General features: G+C 37.5%; 1 protein-coding gene across 3 annotated transcripts in view; it reads left to right on the top strand.

Annotated features, from left to right (window-relative positions):
- Positions 1–18,721, top strand: part of CA10 (carbonic anhydrase 10) — a 228,346-nt gene that overhangs the window by 190,263 nt on the left and 19,362 nt on the right. For all 3 annotated transcript variants that reach the window (XM_080394642.1, XM_080394641.1, XM_080394643.1), the window contains 4 exons: positions 5,469–5,564; positions 7,839–7,911; positions 15,426–15,580; positions 17,924–18,098. In XM_080394642.1, coding sequence (XP_080250768.1) covers positions 5,469–5,564; positions 7,839–7,911; positions 15,426–15,580; positions 17,924–18,098 — 499 coding nt within the window. The remainder of the gene's footprint in view (positions 1–5,468; positions 5,565–7,838; positions 7,912–15,425; positions 15,581–17,923; positions 18,099–18,721) is intronic.

Below are 18,721 nucleotides of genomic sequence, written 5' to 3'. Positions count from 1 at the left end.
TACACAAAATTAATACCATAAAGAACTCTCAGGTGATATGACATTACTGCTCTTTCCAAAGGGTTTTACAAAACCTGTAAGAGCAACTATATTTTAACACTGGAATATCAAGTGTTGATATCAGTAGGTTTTAACTCATTAAAATTATTTTCCTGCCAAGCAGAAATTACATTTCTGTTGCTGGTTTTATTAAACTTTGGATAAACAAAAAAGTGAAATTTTTTTCCTTAAAAAAATCTTAGTCACTTTTTACAAGGACTTTGAAGCAAAACAAACCTTTAACTTGTCTTCTTCGGCTATTACATTTACTTTTATTCCCTGCTGTGCTAGAAACATGCTTTCTGCTTGCTGTCAGTCAGGTATCCCAACAGTTTATCAAGTAGCACCCCATAATATAAATATTATAGTTGCAGATTAGCTGTTCCTAGCTGCCATTCACTTCATGGTTTAGATCCTCTGTCAAATCAAAATGTTTATTCACTCAATTAAAACAGTTAGAAATAAGAATAAAGGGTATTCCATCATTCCCAAGAGGACTCTGTAAACATGTGTATGTAAAGTACTGTGATACTCTAAATTCCATGTTTCATATTTCTCCATGTCTCACTATGGTAGAACATCTCACAGTGATGTGACATTTGTAAAAGTGTTATGCATGCACATTAGATCAGAGCTCTGTAACTCACAGAGCTCTTTGTCTAAGTTAAAAAATTGCCAAAAGATTGCTGAAAGGAGTCCCTGGAATTTTTGGCACCCACAACCATCAACACAGCAAACTGCCTCCTTTTGCTTAGCCAAAGAACCTTGGTCAAATGCCACACAGAAAATATCTTGCTACTAGCTCTGCCCGAAGACGCACATTTCACCTGGGTGAAGGAGCAAGAAAAACAGCCAAACCCATTGCAGAGGAAAAACAGCACAAGCAATATGAGTACTATGAGTAGAGGGCTGAACTTTAACAAACTACAGGCAAAGAACAGTTTATTACCGTTATAAACATACATGCATATGTGTTGGGAAAGGGAATCAGGTGTTCTCCCTGCAGTGGCCTGAACACGAGCCATCATATCAGCCTATCTATATTATTTTGCCCCAAGGACACAGCCTACCAGTCTGAGGAGATTACTCCTAACTTACTGGTGTCAGCTCTTGCTGACATTCCCACCAACAACCACCTCAGGCATCTAAAAAGTGCTGTGTCTGCTCCTGGTCCAAGGCACATACTTGGGTGATGGAACAAGGGCACATTCTGTTTTTTCATCAGCTAAAAGAGAGTAATTAATCTTAATTCTCTTCTTCTTCCTAAAAAATACAACTTTCATAGCTTGAGGAAAACAGAGAGCTATCAGTTGTTCGGTGGCAAATTAATCTTAAAGGGGGAAATCTTCCAAAGAAAATCAATAGCTTATAACAAGATTCTGGATAGTGTTTGAGCCCTGAAACCCTAACTAGAATCAGAGGGTACTTTCAGCACCACAAGTTTGCTCTTGTTGTGCTTTGGTTTTAATGCCATGTCATCATTTGGAAAACAGATTTTCACATACGAGCAGTTTTAGTTATGTGTGGCTTTACCTTCATGGGAGACTCTAGTAATATTAATACGGACTATAAGATTACAGGTATTTCAAGCAACTTTAAAGAAATTATTCTCAAAAGAAGGAATTTAATAGGGTATTACATTTTTTTATCCTGCATGTAATATTCTACATCTAAGACATCTTTATTCATTTGTAGCTTTCTAAATTAGTCTGTTCCATGTGAGAAACTCTGAAAATGATGTCTCCTTACATTAAAAAAAAAAAAGAAAAACCTAATGAGTTTGACCATGGTGCCATGGAAACAGCTTTAAAATTAATTTGGGTGCAGGGAAGAAGGATACAACTCTAACACAGAGAAACTGACAGGTTTTAAAAGAAAAAAGGTCTGTCTTCATTCAGCTCTGGGATCTTTGAGAAACAATAATGCAGAAGGCAAGGGGATCTTTTCAAACTATATCAAAGGAAAATCTCTCAAGCACACTCTCCAAGATGGTTCGTTACCAAACGGAGATGGGTTAAGGAGAGGCGGAATGGGGCAGAGACATACAAACCTGCGGGAATGGGAAACTTGAAGACAAACCCACTTGAAAGCACAGTAAAGAATGCCAGTTCCCAGACAAGTACTTTTATAGTTAAGATTGTGCAATACAGTGTGGAGAGATCGTTTCTATATCACCAAAGGAAATAACTGTTCTAATTTCTAATCAGTTCAAGTCTGTTAACTCATTCCCAAGAATACCTATTGACTGCCTGCAGTCTGCGTGTGAGTTTTGCGCAGAGTGAATTGTGTTTCTCTCTGACATGAAGAGAGGTCTCCAATAAAGACAGCATTACGTGCTGAGGCCCATATCTCTTATTGCAGTACAGTGCATTATGCAAGACTAGAGCTGCACTGAACAGTGGGCTCCTTCCAGAGAGGCTGGGACAAATATCCTATATATGGTCATATATACTTTCCTATATGTGTTCATATATACTTTAGGAGGTTTATTTCCGTAAGTCCCATCAGTGAAAATGAGTTTGACACTGACTCAGGGCTTCTATGTGTGCAAGGAGAACTTGGTCTTTACTTTTACCCATTCCTGTAGTAGACATTTTGGGTTATTAGATAAACTAAGTTAATCTAAGTGTCTTGGAATAATTTTCTTCTCAGTAGCTGATACAGTGCTGTGTTTCGGAGTCAGTACGAGAATAATGTTGATAGCAATAACTAAAACATCAGTGTGTTAAGTAATGCTTACTCTAAATCAAGGACTTTTCAAGCTTCCCATGTTCTGCCAGTTAGCAAGTGCACAAGAAGCTGGGAGGGAAGCAGAGCTGGGACAGCTGACCCAAACTAGCCAAGGGGATATTCCATGCCACAGAATGTCATGCTCAGGATATAAACTGGGGGGGGAGCTGGCCAGGGACTCCGATTGCTGCTTGGGGACCGGCTGGGCATCTGTCAGCAGGTGGAGAACAATTGTATTGAGCATCACTTGCTTGGGGTCGGAGGTTTTTTCCCTTTGGGTTTTATTCCTCTCTTTCTCTCCTCTTTTCATTACAAATATTATTGTAATTATTATTATTATACATTATTTCAATTATTAAAATGTTCTTATATCAACCCATGAGTTTTACCATTTTCCCCAATACTTTTCCCCATCCTGCTGGGTGTAGAGGGGAGTGAGTGAGTGGCTGCGTGGTACTTAGTCGCCAGCTGGGGTTAAACCACGATACCAAGTCATTGTTATTCTGGGACTTTGTACAGAGGGAATTTTAGTCTAAAGCACATTTCATCACTTATTTTCTTGATAATTCACAAGTTAGTTTGGCTGCCAGACTGAATAGTTGTACATAAAAAGAAAAATACGTTACTAAGCCTAAAAATTTCAGTGAGAGCACAGTACCCAGAACCATGATGTTATCAAAGTTCAGTAGTACCACAAAGTGATGACTAATGAGCCTATAACCTCCGTGTGCTGTGGAGTAAATGCTCTCATTAATTCTTTACAAGACCTTTAGGAAACATACTGCATTCATCCTCTTCCTAGCTGTCAGAATTTAGTAGATGACTTTGCCTACTTTGACATTTTTACTTTTTCTTTCCAGTTTGGTTTGTTTGCTTGCCTTAAAAAATGCTTACTGTGTGAACTGCAAAAAGGACAACCAATAGTTCCCAATCCAGACAGGACAAAACTAACTGAAATTAACACATAGCAGTAATTTTGACCCGTACCGTATTCTTTGGTCTGTGAACTGTTAGGTGTAAATAGTAAAGTTATGTGCCAAAGATCTTTTAACCTTATCAATGCAAATATTCTCTTTCTTTTCAGAATTTCCACTACTGCTTTTTACACCCATGTCTAAGCACTAAAACAGCACCACTAAGGGATTTTGGGGGTGAAGAGGGACAGTGCTCAGTGGATTTTTATATTAGGAAAGCTCATAAGATCTGATTCTGAGTAATTTACTTATAGGAAGGATAAATTATGCAGTCAGAGCAGAGTGTAGGAAATAGAACTGTCTGAACACTCCCAGAGTTTGGGTGCATCACTTATTTCTCAACTTATCATAGATTGAGATAATAATGGTGTGTAGGTTGCACATGAATTGGGGTGCTGTTATAATTCAGATCACTACTGGTACGCATGTTGGTGGACATATATATTTGGATGGCAAAGCAAGGCTTTGTCTTTGTCACTTGATTGTGTACTGCAGATCATATAAGGAGGTCACTCTTGCAAAAAATCTTTGCAGTTTTATTTCACTACTGAAGCACCAGACTTTGCATTCATCCAAAAGACAAAGTCACCAATGCTGGCACTAAACCCCATCTCAGTGGTTTTTTTGGGGTGGGTTTTTTTTTCCTAATAATAAACATGGAACGCACACTATGATGAAATTTCTTTACTGGAAGTATTAGTCCTTGGCTATTTGTACAGTCAAAAAGACTACCAGACATAGATCAAGTTAATACTGATGTTGTTCACAGTATGTAAGTCCAGAAATTTCAGTGGACAGACTTTAGATTTATGCCAGCACATGGAAAACACACCTAATTTTTAAATACAAATATCAAGCTGCTATAATTCTGAAAATGCCAGAACAACCACCTTATTTTTCTAATTGACATCTGAAAACTAAAAAAGAGATATTTAGGCTAAATAAAGCTAACTAGTCTTTCAAATTCTTAGAAGTACTTAACTGCCTCACAAGTTCATTGAAGTCATTCATCTTTTAAATAAAGTGAGGCTACAAATCGCAATGCAAATAGTAACAGTGTCCAGTGATCCCAGACAAATCAAATACCATTGCTTTGGATAAGACATGTACATATGCAGGGAGTAAGGTGAACTGTTTCTTCATAATTTAAAAGTTCCAGCAAATCATAAAACTAAAAAGCAGAAGGAAAGCTGTAGGAGCTAAGGAGAACCTGGTTAACAATAATACAGTAAGTGCCTAACTGTAGGAGCTTTTGTAACCAAGTTTGTAAAATCTGAATATTAGTATTTTGAATTCTGTGAGTGCTGGTTTAAACAGCTTCAAACCCATAGCCCATATGTTTCTTCAAATATTTCAACCCTTGACTCCTCTGTGTTTGGCTTGAGGCTGAAAAGTACAGATTACTTGATGCCCATGGCAAGTGCTGTTGCAACAGGGAAATTATGTCAACCCCTGCAGTGCAATTCATAACTTGATGTGGGTAAATTCACTTACTGGCAATTTAGAAGAAAACATGCTGGTGCTGTGCCAGTTGGAGCCAGATGGTGACTGAAATTATTAAAATCATGCATGTTGCAAACCTCTGAAAAATTGCACTGTTACAAAATATCCTAAGCATAGATGGGATCCTAATACAAACCAATTAGTGTATAAACAGTATTTGCAAACAGTGTATGGTATGATTTGCTACTGTTTAATTGTAATCTTTCTCTTCTTGTTTTCTAGGTTCAACTAATCCACTATAACCACGAGCTGTACACAAATGTCACAGAAGCTGCAAAAAGTCCTAATGGGCTGGTGGTAGTTTCCATATTTATGAAAGTAAGTATTCAGTATCATCAACACAACATATAGACAATGGACTTTTCCCATGAACTGTAAATCTAGGAATTACACTCCTCATTATACTATAGCAATGCCTAGAGGCTCTGATCTGAAATCCAGAGACAGCATCATCCTCGGAACTGAACACACAGTCTCTACTCCAAAGCTTTTACAGTTTAACGTAAGGAAAATAGAAAGCAGGGGAGAAATCCTTACATCATAAACATCACTCATAACACTTTAGTAGCTATGACAAAAGCTACTAATTTTGCAGATTTGGTGTTTCTTCATGAAATGTTATTCATTCAATTAAAAGTGAATCTCTCCTAATAGGTTGAGGCCCTGGGAAAGAGGGCACATTTGCTCTTTGTAGACATGCTGAGTTTCAAAGGCAGCAACATAAGTCTTTTTCACAATGTTATTTAAAACATCTTCAACTATCAGAACTGAAAGAACATTAAAAGCATGACACTTAATATCTTCCAGACATGTGAATATTTTGTCATATTGAAGGTCCCGTTCTGTTGCGTTCAAGATGCATAGTTAGGTTCATAAATTACAGTAATCTAGCATTGAACTCGAGACTTAATAGTTTACTCAGACCTTCCTACTTACATTGGAGAGACCTTTGCTCTCATTTTATATGAAGAATGCGTTTCCTCCCAAAATGTTGTTCATATTCTGCCATTATGTGATCTCTGTGTCATCAGTCTAAACAAGCATATATTTCTGAATAAGTGCTTTATGCTGGAATAAATCGCTTTAATCATCAGACTTTATGTATTGGATATGTATTGGTTCCCTTTAGTACTCTCTAATCCCATTTCATAAATTTCCTGATAAAGTATTAACCTTAGAATTAAAACATGCATTTCACATAGCCTATTGACTAATTTTATATAAAAGGGCAATTTTCATACAGGTCTAATACTTAAGAAAGATATTTAGGTTACTTTTTTTCATCCAAAATGTATTCTATTATAAGCAAATGATCTGACTTGAATCAGTGCAAAAGGATAAAATTGAAACAAGCCTTCAAAATGCCCAGCATGCCAATTTTGTCTAAATAGTGCATCGCTCATGGACTTGCTGAGTGAGTTGCTCAACTCTTGTAACAAGCAATAAAATTTAGTATCTGCCTCACCATATATTTCTCTAGGCCTCTCTCACTGGCATGAAAAGATGTGTTCTACTTTAAATGTCCAAAGTAGTTAGAAAATTTTCTGAGTGGAGATATAACTATCTGATCTTCCACAAAATGGAACCTGAACTGAACTTTCTTGAAGGCTACCTGCCAAACAAAGCTGGATTACAGTTTGACTAATAGTCCATTTATTTTCCTAAATCTTAATTAAACTTTTTATGACGTTTTCCATTTTCAAAATACCTTGATTTCATTCTGGATCAATGCTAGATGTGTAACAGCAGCATCCAGTGTCTGATAAAAAAAAAGTGTCACAGAATAATTGGAAGTTAAGTAAGATATTAGAAGGCTAGCTACAAAGTTACTAAAATATCTCCATAAAAAGTGACTCTAATTATGTTGCTAACCAATAATAATTTTGCCATTTGCAGCGCAATAAAATCTCTCATTAAATTATCGTTGGTAATAAACAATTATGTTGCTGATAAAGTACATCCACTGCCCTACCCTCCCACCCCCAGAAAAACCCAACACAACAACAACGCCTCCAAGCCCACAATTAAATCTCTTTCAGGTATGCTTATGTTAATGTAGACTGAACATTTTATGTGTATGTATACAAGTATGCATACATATTTTTGAGTGCATGTGGGTGAAATTTTGGCATTTCATACCTGTATATAAAACAAAGGGAAGACAGATTTTATTTGCAATCTAAATAGTCTGCTGCAAGGAAACTGTATTTCCCAATAAACAGAAAAATAATAGACTACTATATGAAAATCCTCCCTAATTACATGAACCACCTGCAAATTGCATCAGAGCTGTGGGAGAAGAAACCTGTACTCACACTTGCATTCTGGCATTCATTTCTGTTCATCATATTCTGCCATCCTTGTTTTTTTAGATTTATTTTTAGATACCAACTTTTAACAAGTTTTGTTAGAAAAATATCTCAACAATTATGTCGTCTTCCCACAACACTGAAAAAAAGGCAGAAACAGTTTGGAGAGGTGGCAGGAGAGAGAGAATGAGCATGCATGTGCATGCACACACAGAACAGCTACACTTCCAGAAAGGAAATGTTTTTGAGAAGGTTTTGACATTGTACATTTTCTCTTTCGTAGGTATCTGAATCATCAAATCCATTTCTAAATCGTATGCTTAACAGAGACACCATAACGAGAATAACGTATAAAAGTAAGTTTCTTTTAATTTACTATGGCTAACAGCTGTATGCTTTTAGCATCAAATAATGTGTTTAGCAATCACAGAATGATAGAATGGTTTGGGTTTGAAGGGACCTTAAAGATCATCCAGTTCTGACCACCTTGTCATGAACAGGGCCCCCTCCCACCAGCCCAGGGTGCCCCCAGCCCCGTCCAGCCTGGCCTTGAGCCCTGCCAGGGATGGGGCACCCACAGCTGCTCCGGGCACTGAAGCAAGAGGCACTTATGGACAAAAATTATAGTTTGTATTGCCAGCCACTCTGCATGATAAACTTTGGCAACCTGAAAAAAATCTAGTAAGGTCATCAGTTCATCAAACGAATTTTGAACTTCAAAGTCTATTTTATGTTTGAACAAGCAATAAATTAATGAAATTATGTTTGATAAATATATATACTGTATTCACACAGAATACTCAGGAGAAACCGCCTACTGTTAGCAATAAAAGTAACGTGCGGAGCAGCCTGGATTATACCAAATCAAGTTATGTCAAGATGCTGCATCATTAACTGTAGATTTAGTATTCACTAATGCTTTTTTTCTGTACAGAAAAGTTATGACATTTCTATTCAACTATTGCTGCATTTAGTGGATATTTATAGAGGTCATTAACACAGCATGTATATTTGTTGTATTCACATTTGGAAAGCCTTTAACTGATAATTCCATGCTAGTATATTGAACTTGTGGAAAACTGGAGCTTAAGTGTCAGTGAAAATTAGGCTAATTTAGAGAAAGTCCTAAAAAATACATGCATCTCAATGGAACAAATTAAACCTCTTCTCCTGGAAACCTTATTCACTTTGTCAAATACTCACTGAATTCCAAGCAGCCATTAAGTTAATAAAGTAAGTTAAACGATAAGAGAACTTAAACTTGCAGAAAGTATACAGCAAACAGAAAAAATAAGTATTGTAAAACTCAGCCTTCGTTTGTTACTCTGTAGACAATGACTTAACATTTTTTATAAGCTTCATTAATCTTGCTTTTGTTTACAGAAGCTGGGAGAGAATGGTTCATGATAACTGAAATGAGACTGGTTGTCAGGACCCCAGGATTTGGTTCACAATTCTGCTAGGATTTGCCTCAGTTTACCTCTCTGTAAATTAAGTATATTGTACTATATACTCTACAACAACAATTTTGGAAAACTTTGCATCTGAAACTCCAGAGATCTGAAACATCCATTTAAATTCAAAAAAAAGTCACTGAACTTCAGGTTTATGATGGAAAAGTTTGGAGACATTTCTAACATGTCCCTAAATTATACAGTCTTATTTCTTTCCAAAGATTCCATCTTTTCCCCATCCCTGCAAAGCCAGGATTGTAAAAACAAAGAGTGTAGATTTGAGGCTAATGTGAAGTGAAAGCACTGAATTTTACCCACTAATTCCTGAACAAGGGAACACTAGAAAGATTTTGAGCCTTGCCATACAGTGCTGACTTTGAATAACGGAGCCGATCCAACCCCATTCTGAAGTAGATGGTTCCTTGTCCTCTCCTATAGCACACACCTTTCTTCCCCCTGATGTTTCTCTAATTTGACCTTACAGATAACAAATCTTGTTACATCTTTGATCCAAATAAGAGGCTTCTATTATGATAAAACTGTGTTCTACACAATACCTATAGAAAGGAAGGTGACAGAGGGTTCCCTTCAGAATATTTTTTTCCAGATCGTCCTGTCAGTATGAAATGTCATATCCTCTGCAAGGAAGAAGCAGGAGATTAACCTAGTTTTTAAACTGCTTGTCTTGATTTCTTGCAAAAACACAGCAATGCTGTTCTGTAAGAGCTTCTTGCCTACCAGTGTTGCTGGAGCGTCCTGGGAACAGGAAATTATCATTACGGCTGTATGTGCTTTTTCAGGCTCCCAGATTACATATTCCTGGCTTCTGTCTGGGGACCAGCCAGAAGATCTCTGTACCACTGAAAAGCGGCTTTTCACCGCATACACACAATGAGCCCTGTTGGGTCTCACACACTGAGCAAGTAAAGACTCCTGCCTCATTTTTCCCATCACAGCAGCTTTATCTCATGCATTTCCATGAGTGTCACAGCCTTTTTTGTAGTCTTTGGCCCCACATGCTACAATGGCTGGCCAGCAGGGGCAAAGATCGGGCATCTTTGGTGGCTCTGAGAAGAGGAGAGGCCATGATTAGGGATATACAGCTCCACAGGGTGGGAAGGCACCAGCAGCATCTCTCCCTTGGTGCGTGAGTAAGCATGCAACTGCCACCCACACCAGCAAGCAAGCATAGCCTCCCAATACAAAATATTTAATTTGTGTGCTGTGTTTACAAGCGGGCACTCCTCCTGTCTGGAGCTGACAGCATCCTACAACCTTTCATTGGTTGTTTTGCCTCTTTAGAAGGAAAATGCAATTACAATCACACCTAATTTGGGTTTATTAAATGAACTTTCACATGAAGATGAGCCCATAACATAAGCTGCAAAATCAATGATTAACAGAACTCTTTTAATTTTTAGCCATTGTTTATCACTAACAAGTTTATCTGTTAAAATGAAATCTTTGGTAGCTACGATGCACACAATATTCTGCAGGGCATTGGGTTACTTACTGTAGTAACAAGTATTGACTGGGAATTTTTCGTGTAAATTGGGAATGTGAACGTGTTATTGAAAGTAATTTTGCAGTTGTCTTACGTGATGGATTATAGCATCATTGCTGAAAACTAATTTTACCTCTTAGATTGTGAGGATTTCTATTCTGCCTTCAGCAGCTGGAGTTTTTTAGCTTGTGCTTTAGGGGTCCACTCCTGAAGTCAATACTCAGCAGGCTACCAACAAAATGACCAGTCCCAGTGTGCTCAATAGGAGTGTGGAGCGAATGATTAAGCTGAGGTTCAGGGTCAGGACAGTTAGTAACATAACTAAAGTACCTTTTTTTGCAGAACAGCAACAAAATTCAGAGCTAACTGCTGCTGCATGAAATTTCCGTGGGCAAAATGCATTAAAAGGGGAATTTCTACTCTTCGATATTAATGGCTACAGTGTAGTGAAGTGGACCCCAAGGAATTTTTAAGCAGATTTTAAAGGCTTATTTTATTCTGTTATCACAGCACAAAAATCTACTGTGAACTATTGAAACAAGTGTTTTTTCAAACAGGCTTTAGTCAGAGGCCATGTGAATATCTCTAAAGAAAAACTGCCTTAATATTCCTCTAAGTATGACATTTGAGTGGATAAGTTAGCTTTCTTTCAGAACAGGTACGCTACATTAGCTTTCACCCAGTATTTGCATAACTTTGGAAAGAAGTAACATTTTAGATTCCCAAAATTCCATATGAAAATTTGGGCTCGCCATTCTCCACCAAAATACTGCCACATGTTCAGCTAGGCAGAAAAGCTGTAAAATTCTGATTTTCCTCAAATTCAATCTTTAGCTATGTTATACATAACACACAAGTGAATAAAACTATTCTGATTTTAAGAGATCATCTCGAAAAAGCTGAAGATTCAGAATTCTGGAAATAAGACTATTAATTTCTCAAGGTTCATGTTTCAGTGCATTCTCTGAAGGACTGAGCTCTTGCAGCTTCTGTCATAAGCAGTAAAAGCTCAGCAGTCTCAAACAGGCCCCAAGGGACTAACCCTGGTATTCAAAATGAGTCTCTTGTCAGCCTGGGTCTAAGTGACTTGTGAAGGCTGGGAAATGGAGAAACTGTTTCAGGATTAAAAAGCTGAGAATCTCTACATTCCTTACCCTGTAAATCTAGTTAAAGATGTACTTTCCCTTTTTGGATTATCATTGTATGAACTTCAAAACCAAATGGACATTCCTTCATTCAGTAAATAGTATCTTCCCTACAAATACTATCGTTTTAAAGAGAATGTACATAGAATTTGCTGTGAAAGCAGACTCCACATGCCTGTTACAAATCTAGGGATAAAATAAGAGTATTTCCATCATTTGCTAAGAAAATTGTCAGTCAAGGCCTTTCTATAAATGTATATGAAATCTAATGAAATCTGATTTCTATAGATACGAGTTCATGAGTTCAGAAATCACCCTAAGGCACAAGCAGTCAAGACAACCAGAATGTGGGCTGTAGATAGGAATGATGCTGAGAATCTAGTAAAGGCTGAATGGGTTTATTAAAGGAAGTTTATTACTGGCAAGAGATCACACATGGTGATTTTGACCATTTTGAACTACATACTTGCAAAAAACATAAGACAAGACATTAAAGTGTTGCAGTCGAGTATTAGTGCAAACCCACCACTTCTGTTTCAGTTCCAGAATGAGAAACTTTATCAAGATGTGGGGAAAGGAAAACAGCAGAGCTGTTCATGAGAAAAATATGCTGACAACTAAATGCTTATTCTGTAGTCTTTTCTCAGGCTGTTCTCATGGAGTCATGTGACTTCCCATGGGAATATATTTCATATACAAGCAAGAATAAATACTGCTTTTACTTGACCAAACCCTTGTATTTCATTCTTTCATTCACCCCTGTCTTCCCCTTTTCCTGAAGTGATATTTTCCTTCAGTTTCCCATTAATCACCCCTGATGAATTTTGACACTTGGCATAATGCGCTGTCTCTCCTTAAACATATTCCAAGGGAAGAGGCAAAGAACCAGGTTTGGAGCCAATTCACTGCTGGGTGCTGGTGGGGGAGATGGCCACACATTTTTTAGGTCTTCAGTATGCAAACAAGGTAACCTAAGAGTTAATTTGAAGATCAGTAGGGCTAAGAAGAGCATCTCTCCTGATCTTGAGAGCACAGGCATACATCAGGCTTGCCTGAATGAGTAGGAGGACTGCGCCCCACACTGCTCCCACACAGTTACATGCCATATTCCATCCCTGGAGTGTTACTATGTTCTGAGAATAACTAAACACTGCAAATCCACAGATAAAAGTTAGAAATCCATGTCAAAATAGTGAATTGCATTCTGTATTAAAGCAATGTGAGGCAACTCCCAAACCCCCATGACTACCTGCACTAATGCCGGCCGTAAATATGTTTCTGTATCTTCTTTTTGATAAGTAGTCCTATTGTTAATAATCTGTGCACTGTTCTAAATACAAATTAGTCAACTAGAATGTGGCATGCACACAATATATATCATCAAGATCCCTTATCTGTATTAATCTTTAGTTAGCTTTCCATCTCCTAGTAAACATTTCAGGGCAAATTCTACCTTGCTTAAATCATTTTAGCCCAACCAAAGTCAGCATGGAAGCGAGAAAGCAGGTTTGGTCCTTAGAGTTTGAAAGTATCTATTCTGACTGACTCTGTGCCATTTGGAGCTAACACACCACTCTCCATGGTTCATAAATAATGAACAGGATGTTCATGTGGGAAAGGGAAAAATGTGTGATGACTCATTGAAAAGAGGCACTGGCTTGAAAAAATGCATTCATTCTCTTCTCACGTAATTCTAGCAAAATTACCACTGCACTGCAAATAATGTTTTTAATGAATAGGACACAGGTGTATTCAGTCATCTCTAGCTGTTAAAATTTAGCAGCATTTTGACTCTAATACTATAGCAATGGTTTCGCACTTTTGTCTGGAAAATTTTAGGTTTAGAAAGAATCTGTGTCCCAGGCCATAGGCCAATGAAGGCTGAGCATGTTAAAAAAAGGTGACAGTCAGCCACCTACAAGACACTAATAGTACTTTCCCCCCTACTTGAGGATCCAGCTGTATGGCATGGCAGTTACCCAGGCTCGATGTGCAAAAATATGGCAGATGGCTGTATTTCTGACAAACTTGAAAGGACATGCCAAGATTATATTTTTTAAAATAACACACACACTTAAAATGTGAAATAATTGTAAGACACTGGTCAATGTGGTACAAATGTTACACTCTGACTTGACATGCATCTGATGCTATAGCCACTAATATTGCTACCCCAGAAGCCTGTAGCGTGTTGACTGTACTATGTCAAAATCTTTAAAAAGTCACATTTATTTTACCTGTATTCTTTGATTTTCTGTTACCCAAGACAGTAGTCTGCAGTCCTTTTCTTTTTCCATTAGGTAGTATGAGACAAGCATTTTGCTCATCTAAGTTTTGTCCTTCAGCTATATGTTAAATTCAAGTTAAATTACTCTTTTCTTTTTTTAGTCCTCATACACTTCCTTGATCGTTCATATTTCTTTCCTTCGTTCCATTTACAATCTTTTCCTGATGGCTAAGAAACCATTTATCAGCTTAAAAAAAACAAAACAAAAACAAAAACCACCACCACACAAAACCAAAAACTGTTTAAACTTAGAGTGAATGGTGCATGAAAAACTTCAGAGAATCCAACAGAAATGCCTAAATTATTTATATTGATTTAAAAGATGCACTTCAACATTCGTCTTTAGTCTGAGCAGTATCTTCTTGTTTATTTTTACTATCTTCCTTGCCTTCCATTAAAATCAGTGCTAGTTCATCTTGTGTATTGAAAGGTGAAACATGCCTAAATACACAGCTTTCCTCACCTGCATTTTAGTGCTTGCTCTGCAAAGAAACAGTATTGAACACACTACATGGAAGTGAAAGCACACAAAGAGATTTCACAATCTTACAGCTCATAACCAGCCCAGCTTTCTCTGAAATACACAATAGCAGTTTCATGTAAGAAGTAGAGTGTCTGTGTCCCTGAGTATTTCCTGTTAAGGAACTCCACAACCTAAGATTTGTCAGGAATATCTGAGCTCAAGTTTTGACAGCACTTCCAAAAATATTGTAGGGCCAGCATTACCCAAGGGAAATAGTGCACACAGTATAGAAAAGGCTGAGGAATGTTGATGAATTTTGAGATATAACCATATCTCATTATACTTTGATACATGTCCACAGAGTGAATTCTGTTGCAGAGGGATACCTCATTAATTCCCAGGGAGACTTATGATAAAAGCAGGGACCCCTAGTAAGCTGCTTACTGGCATGCTTTTCGACCCAGATTTTAGCATTCTGAGTGAGCTTGCACTGCATCCACCCCCACTGTGCACATGAAAGGCCAGCAGGCTTCATTGAGCAGCTTTATTATCATGCATTAACCTTAACTTCCTCCTGTGGTAGAAGGGCAATTAAAGTTTTAACAATCTTGGCCTTCCCAAAGTTTTGTTGAGCAAAAATCGTTAATCACTCAAAAATATGGTAAGTTGACATTCTCCAAAGACTTGTGCATCTAAAGCAATAACTGCAACTTCAAGAAGCTTTGAACTCCAGTTCTTAAACGTGATTCAGTTTCACTGTGAATGCTTGTGCTAAACTCACAGAAGGTACTCACGGGCATCTAAGAGTAGAACTCAACCCAAGCAGGGTTAGTGAACTCATGTTACTTGTTCTTGTCCAAACCACTGGACCATTCAGAAAAGTAAAGTCATTACACTTCGTATTTCTGTGAAACTGATTATGATGTTCTGGAATAAGAATTATACATTAAAAAAGTGGGATATTTTTTTTGTGAAGCTACTCTTTTGTATCAATTGTTTTCCTTCTTTATTCTCCAGATGATGCATACTTACTACAGGGGCTAAATATTGAGGAACTTTATCCAGAGACATCTAGTTTCATTACCTATGATGGGTCAATGACAATTCCACCCTGCTATGAAACAGCAAGCTGGATAATAATGAACAAACCTGTCTACATAACAAGGATGCAGGTAAGAATAATAAAAGAATTACTTGATCTAGTATAGGTACAAAAGAATATTTTAAACATACGCATTTCTAGTTTTACATACAAAATTAGATTCAATGTTTTGCTGTAGGGATCTCTGCCTGCAATTTATACAGTTTGAAAAAGCATTGAAGAGGTTTTTGCTAAAATAAAAATATTAACTATTTAGAGCTCCCAACACACATGTATGTACTTTGAGGTGAGCCCTACTTTCAGTGAGGGTTTGAACCAAACAGTTTCCAGTAGCCTCTTCCAAACTAAATTATTCTATGATTCTGTGAATAGACCCATATAGCAGTGTTGTACAAAAATAACTGAGGTTATTAAGTATAACAGAGATGATTCTTAGATCGGAAAGAAATAGAGAATTTGTGAGTGACACTTGTGGCCATTTAAATACATGTAGGTAGACCATTAATGTGACAGAGATCCAATACACGGGGCCTTCTTGGAAGAAAAATAATCAGCTAGTGCTTTCTAGCACAGAATAAGATGACAGGATAGACACTGCAAATATCTTCAGAAAAATCAGATTGACAAATTGAAGCCCCTGTTAGAAAGGGGCAGGATAAATTATTCAAAAGCAAACACAATTAATTTCATAGTCAAAATTATGCTGTTGGGGAAACACACCAGCGGAAAAATCATAAAGACTACATTCTATACAGCTTGCTTACAATCCAAGGCCTAACATCAGAAAACAAAAAATTTAACACCAACTGCAGTCTTCTCCAGAGCTTCTGTCAGCTCTACGGAGCTGCGAGCTGAGCTAAAACTATTCTCTTGCGTACTAGAATCCCAAAGGAATACTTGAACCACCATCTGCCCATCCCAAGCATACAGCAGAAGCAATCTGGCCTGAAAAATTAAATGAGGAACCATAAAACAACTCTAAATATTATTTTGGGATTTAAAATCATATTAACATTGTAAATAAGATGACTTTAAAAAGCCTGAGAGATGTTTTATCTTTGTGATATTCCTTCTGTCCAATTTTGTCTAGATGCAGAGAGAGCACTTTGTTTCTTTTCCTAAAATGGGTAATTTGGGAGAATGACACAGCTGAACACAGGCAAACATGCTGTACATTCTGAACTTTTCAAGCAGGGGACCTTAACGTTTTCCTACAAGCAAAATTTTTAGTTACAACATTAATGTATAAAACAAGGAATGAAATACTTCTGGAGTCTGTGCTAGTACCTGTGGGTCATAACCTCACGATACTTACTCCTTGTCATGCTTTACCGGTTAGTTACATCCTCCATTATTAGTGCTGCAAATTGATTTCATGGAATACTTACTAATTACATTGTGTACTCAGACAGAAAAAGTAATGCACGGCTCAAATTTTCCCTGGAAGCTATTAAAGATTTTCAGTACACAAACCCCAGCTACTGGATTTCCCCATTTAAGCATTAAATACCACAACCAAACCTCTTAAATTGTACACCGCCATGGAAAATACTATCTTTTAAAATTTATAAGCCAAAATATTTTCAGTGCTTCTGATTTACAAGTGGCAGATATTTTTTTTCCCTCTGTCTCTCCAGTTTCCTGTACAAAGTTTGAAAGGTTTTGGTTGACTTGAACCAATTAACATGCTTTTAGCACAGTTGTATAGTCATCATAAGAACCATTGCTGCCTGCTTGTAGTTTGCATCCAACCACTGCTGGGCACACTGAAAATCCTGGATGATTCAGTAATTCCCTCTCTGCTGATCTGTAAAATCACCTCAAAAGAAGGCCAGAGTCTACCATAAGACCACTATAGACGGCACAGACAGTATCAAGACAGACCTGTCAATGGAAAGAGACTTTCACTTTTTAACATCATTAATTTCATGACTTCAGCAGCATGACTGTCAGTTATCCTTTGCATCCTGACTGGCTGTACCTGATTCTTGAGTACAGTCATCCAAAACTGTGTCTTTTCAACTGGAAGCTACACTAACAGCTACAAAACTTAGGAAATAAGCTCCTGTTATTCATCAAGTTCATTTTCTCTGCACCAGCTGCTGCCACCCAGTACTGTGGATTCCATTTGTTTCCTGATCGGCCAAGGACACCTCATACCATTTTCATTTACTCCGCACAAAACTAATTACTTTTGTTTAAAATGGGGCTCAGAAACAGAGGACCACAGAAGGAACAGTTTTATCTCAAGTTACCTCTGACTACAACTTTCAACTCACCTCTGACTACAAATCACTGAAATTCTGTTTTACTTTCATTTATTAAGTAGTATATTTAATAGTGTTGTATGCTGTTTACTTACAGGAACGACCAGTACTGAAAATCTTTGTTTCGTGTTTTGTATTTTCTATAGATGCATTCTTTACGACTGCTAAGCCAGAATCAGCCATCACAGATATTTCTGAGCATGAGCGACAATTTCAGACCAGTCCAGCCTCTCAACAATCGATGTATCCGAACTAATATCAACTTTAGTTTACAGGGAAAAGATTGTCCAAACAATAGAGCACAGAAACTACAGTATAGAGGTACGTTCTACCTCCAGGATAATCCTTTCTATGCTTACACCGAGCTCTTTTCTTTGAGAAACCCAAGTGCATGACAAAGCATACAAACAAAAGCAGATGAAACTCCAGATCTGGGAGTCTAATGGTAAGAGTCAAACATTACATTTTTGAAATGGGTGAGGAAACTTGCCCAGAAACATGTAGGAAAAGATGACAAAAAAAAACAGTCTGGGACATCTGGTATTTTCCTAAAAGCAGATAGGAGAGGCCTTCAGTTTTCTAGCCTCATTTTAAAGTCTTCTCACCTTATGAAGTGCATTTTGCTCTGTTTTACCCACCTCAGAAAGAAAAAGGGGGATGAGCGAGTCTTGATGACAGCTAATTTCAAACAAAAGAATAAATTTCACTTTGGCAGTGCACCACCATAACACCCAGATTGGAAAGGGTTGTATTACACAATGGATGTTAAACAAAGGAACCAACCCAGTCACCAGCTGTTACACCAGAGTGTTACACTGCCACAGCGGGGGGGCTTGCAACTGAGCTGTAGTGTGTCTTATGTGTCTTTTAGCCTATGCACATACAGCTATATTACCTGAAATAATGGTGTAAAAGTGCCTTCTTACCAATAATATGGTTATGAA

Source organism: Falco punctatus, assembly GCF_963210335.1.
Source record: "Falco punctatus genome assembly, chromosome: 1".
Taxonomy (NCBI): Eukaryota; Metazoa; Chordata; class Aves; order Falconiformes; family Falconidae; genus Falco; species Falco punctatus.
The sequence above is the reverse complement of the archived record's forward strand: the minus strand, read 5'-3'. Positions and strand labels throughout refer to the sequence as shown.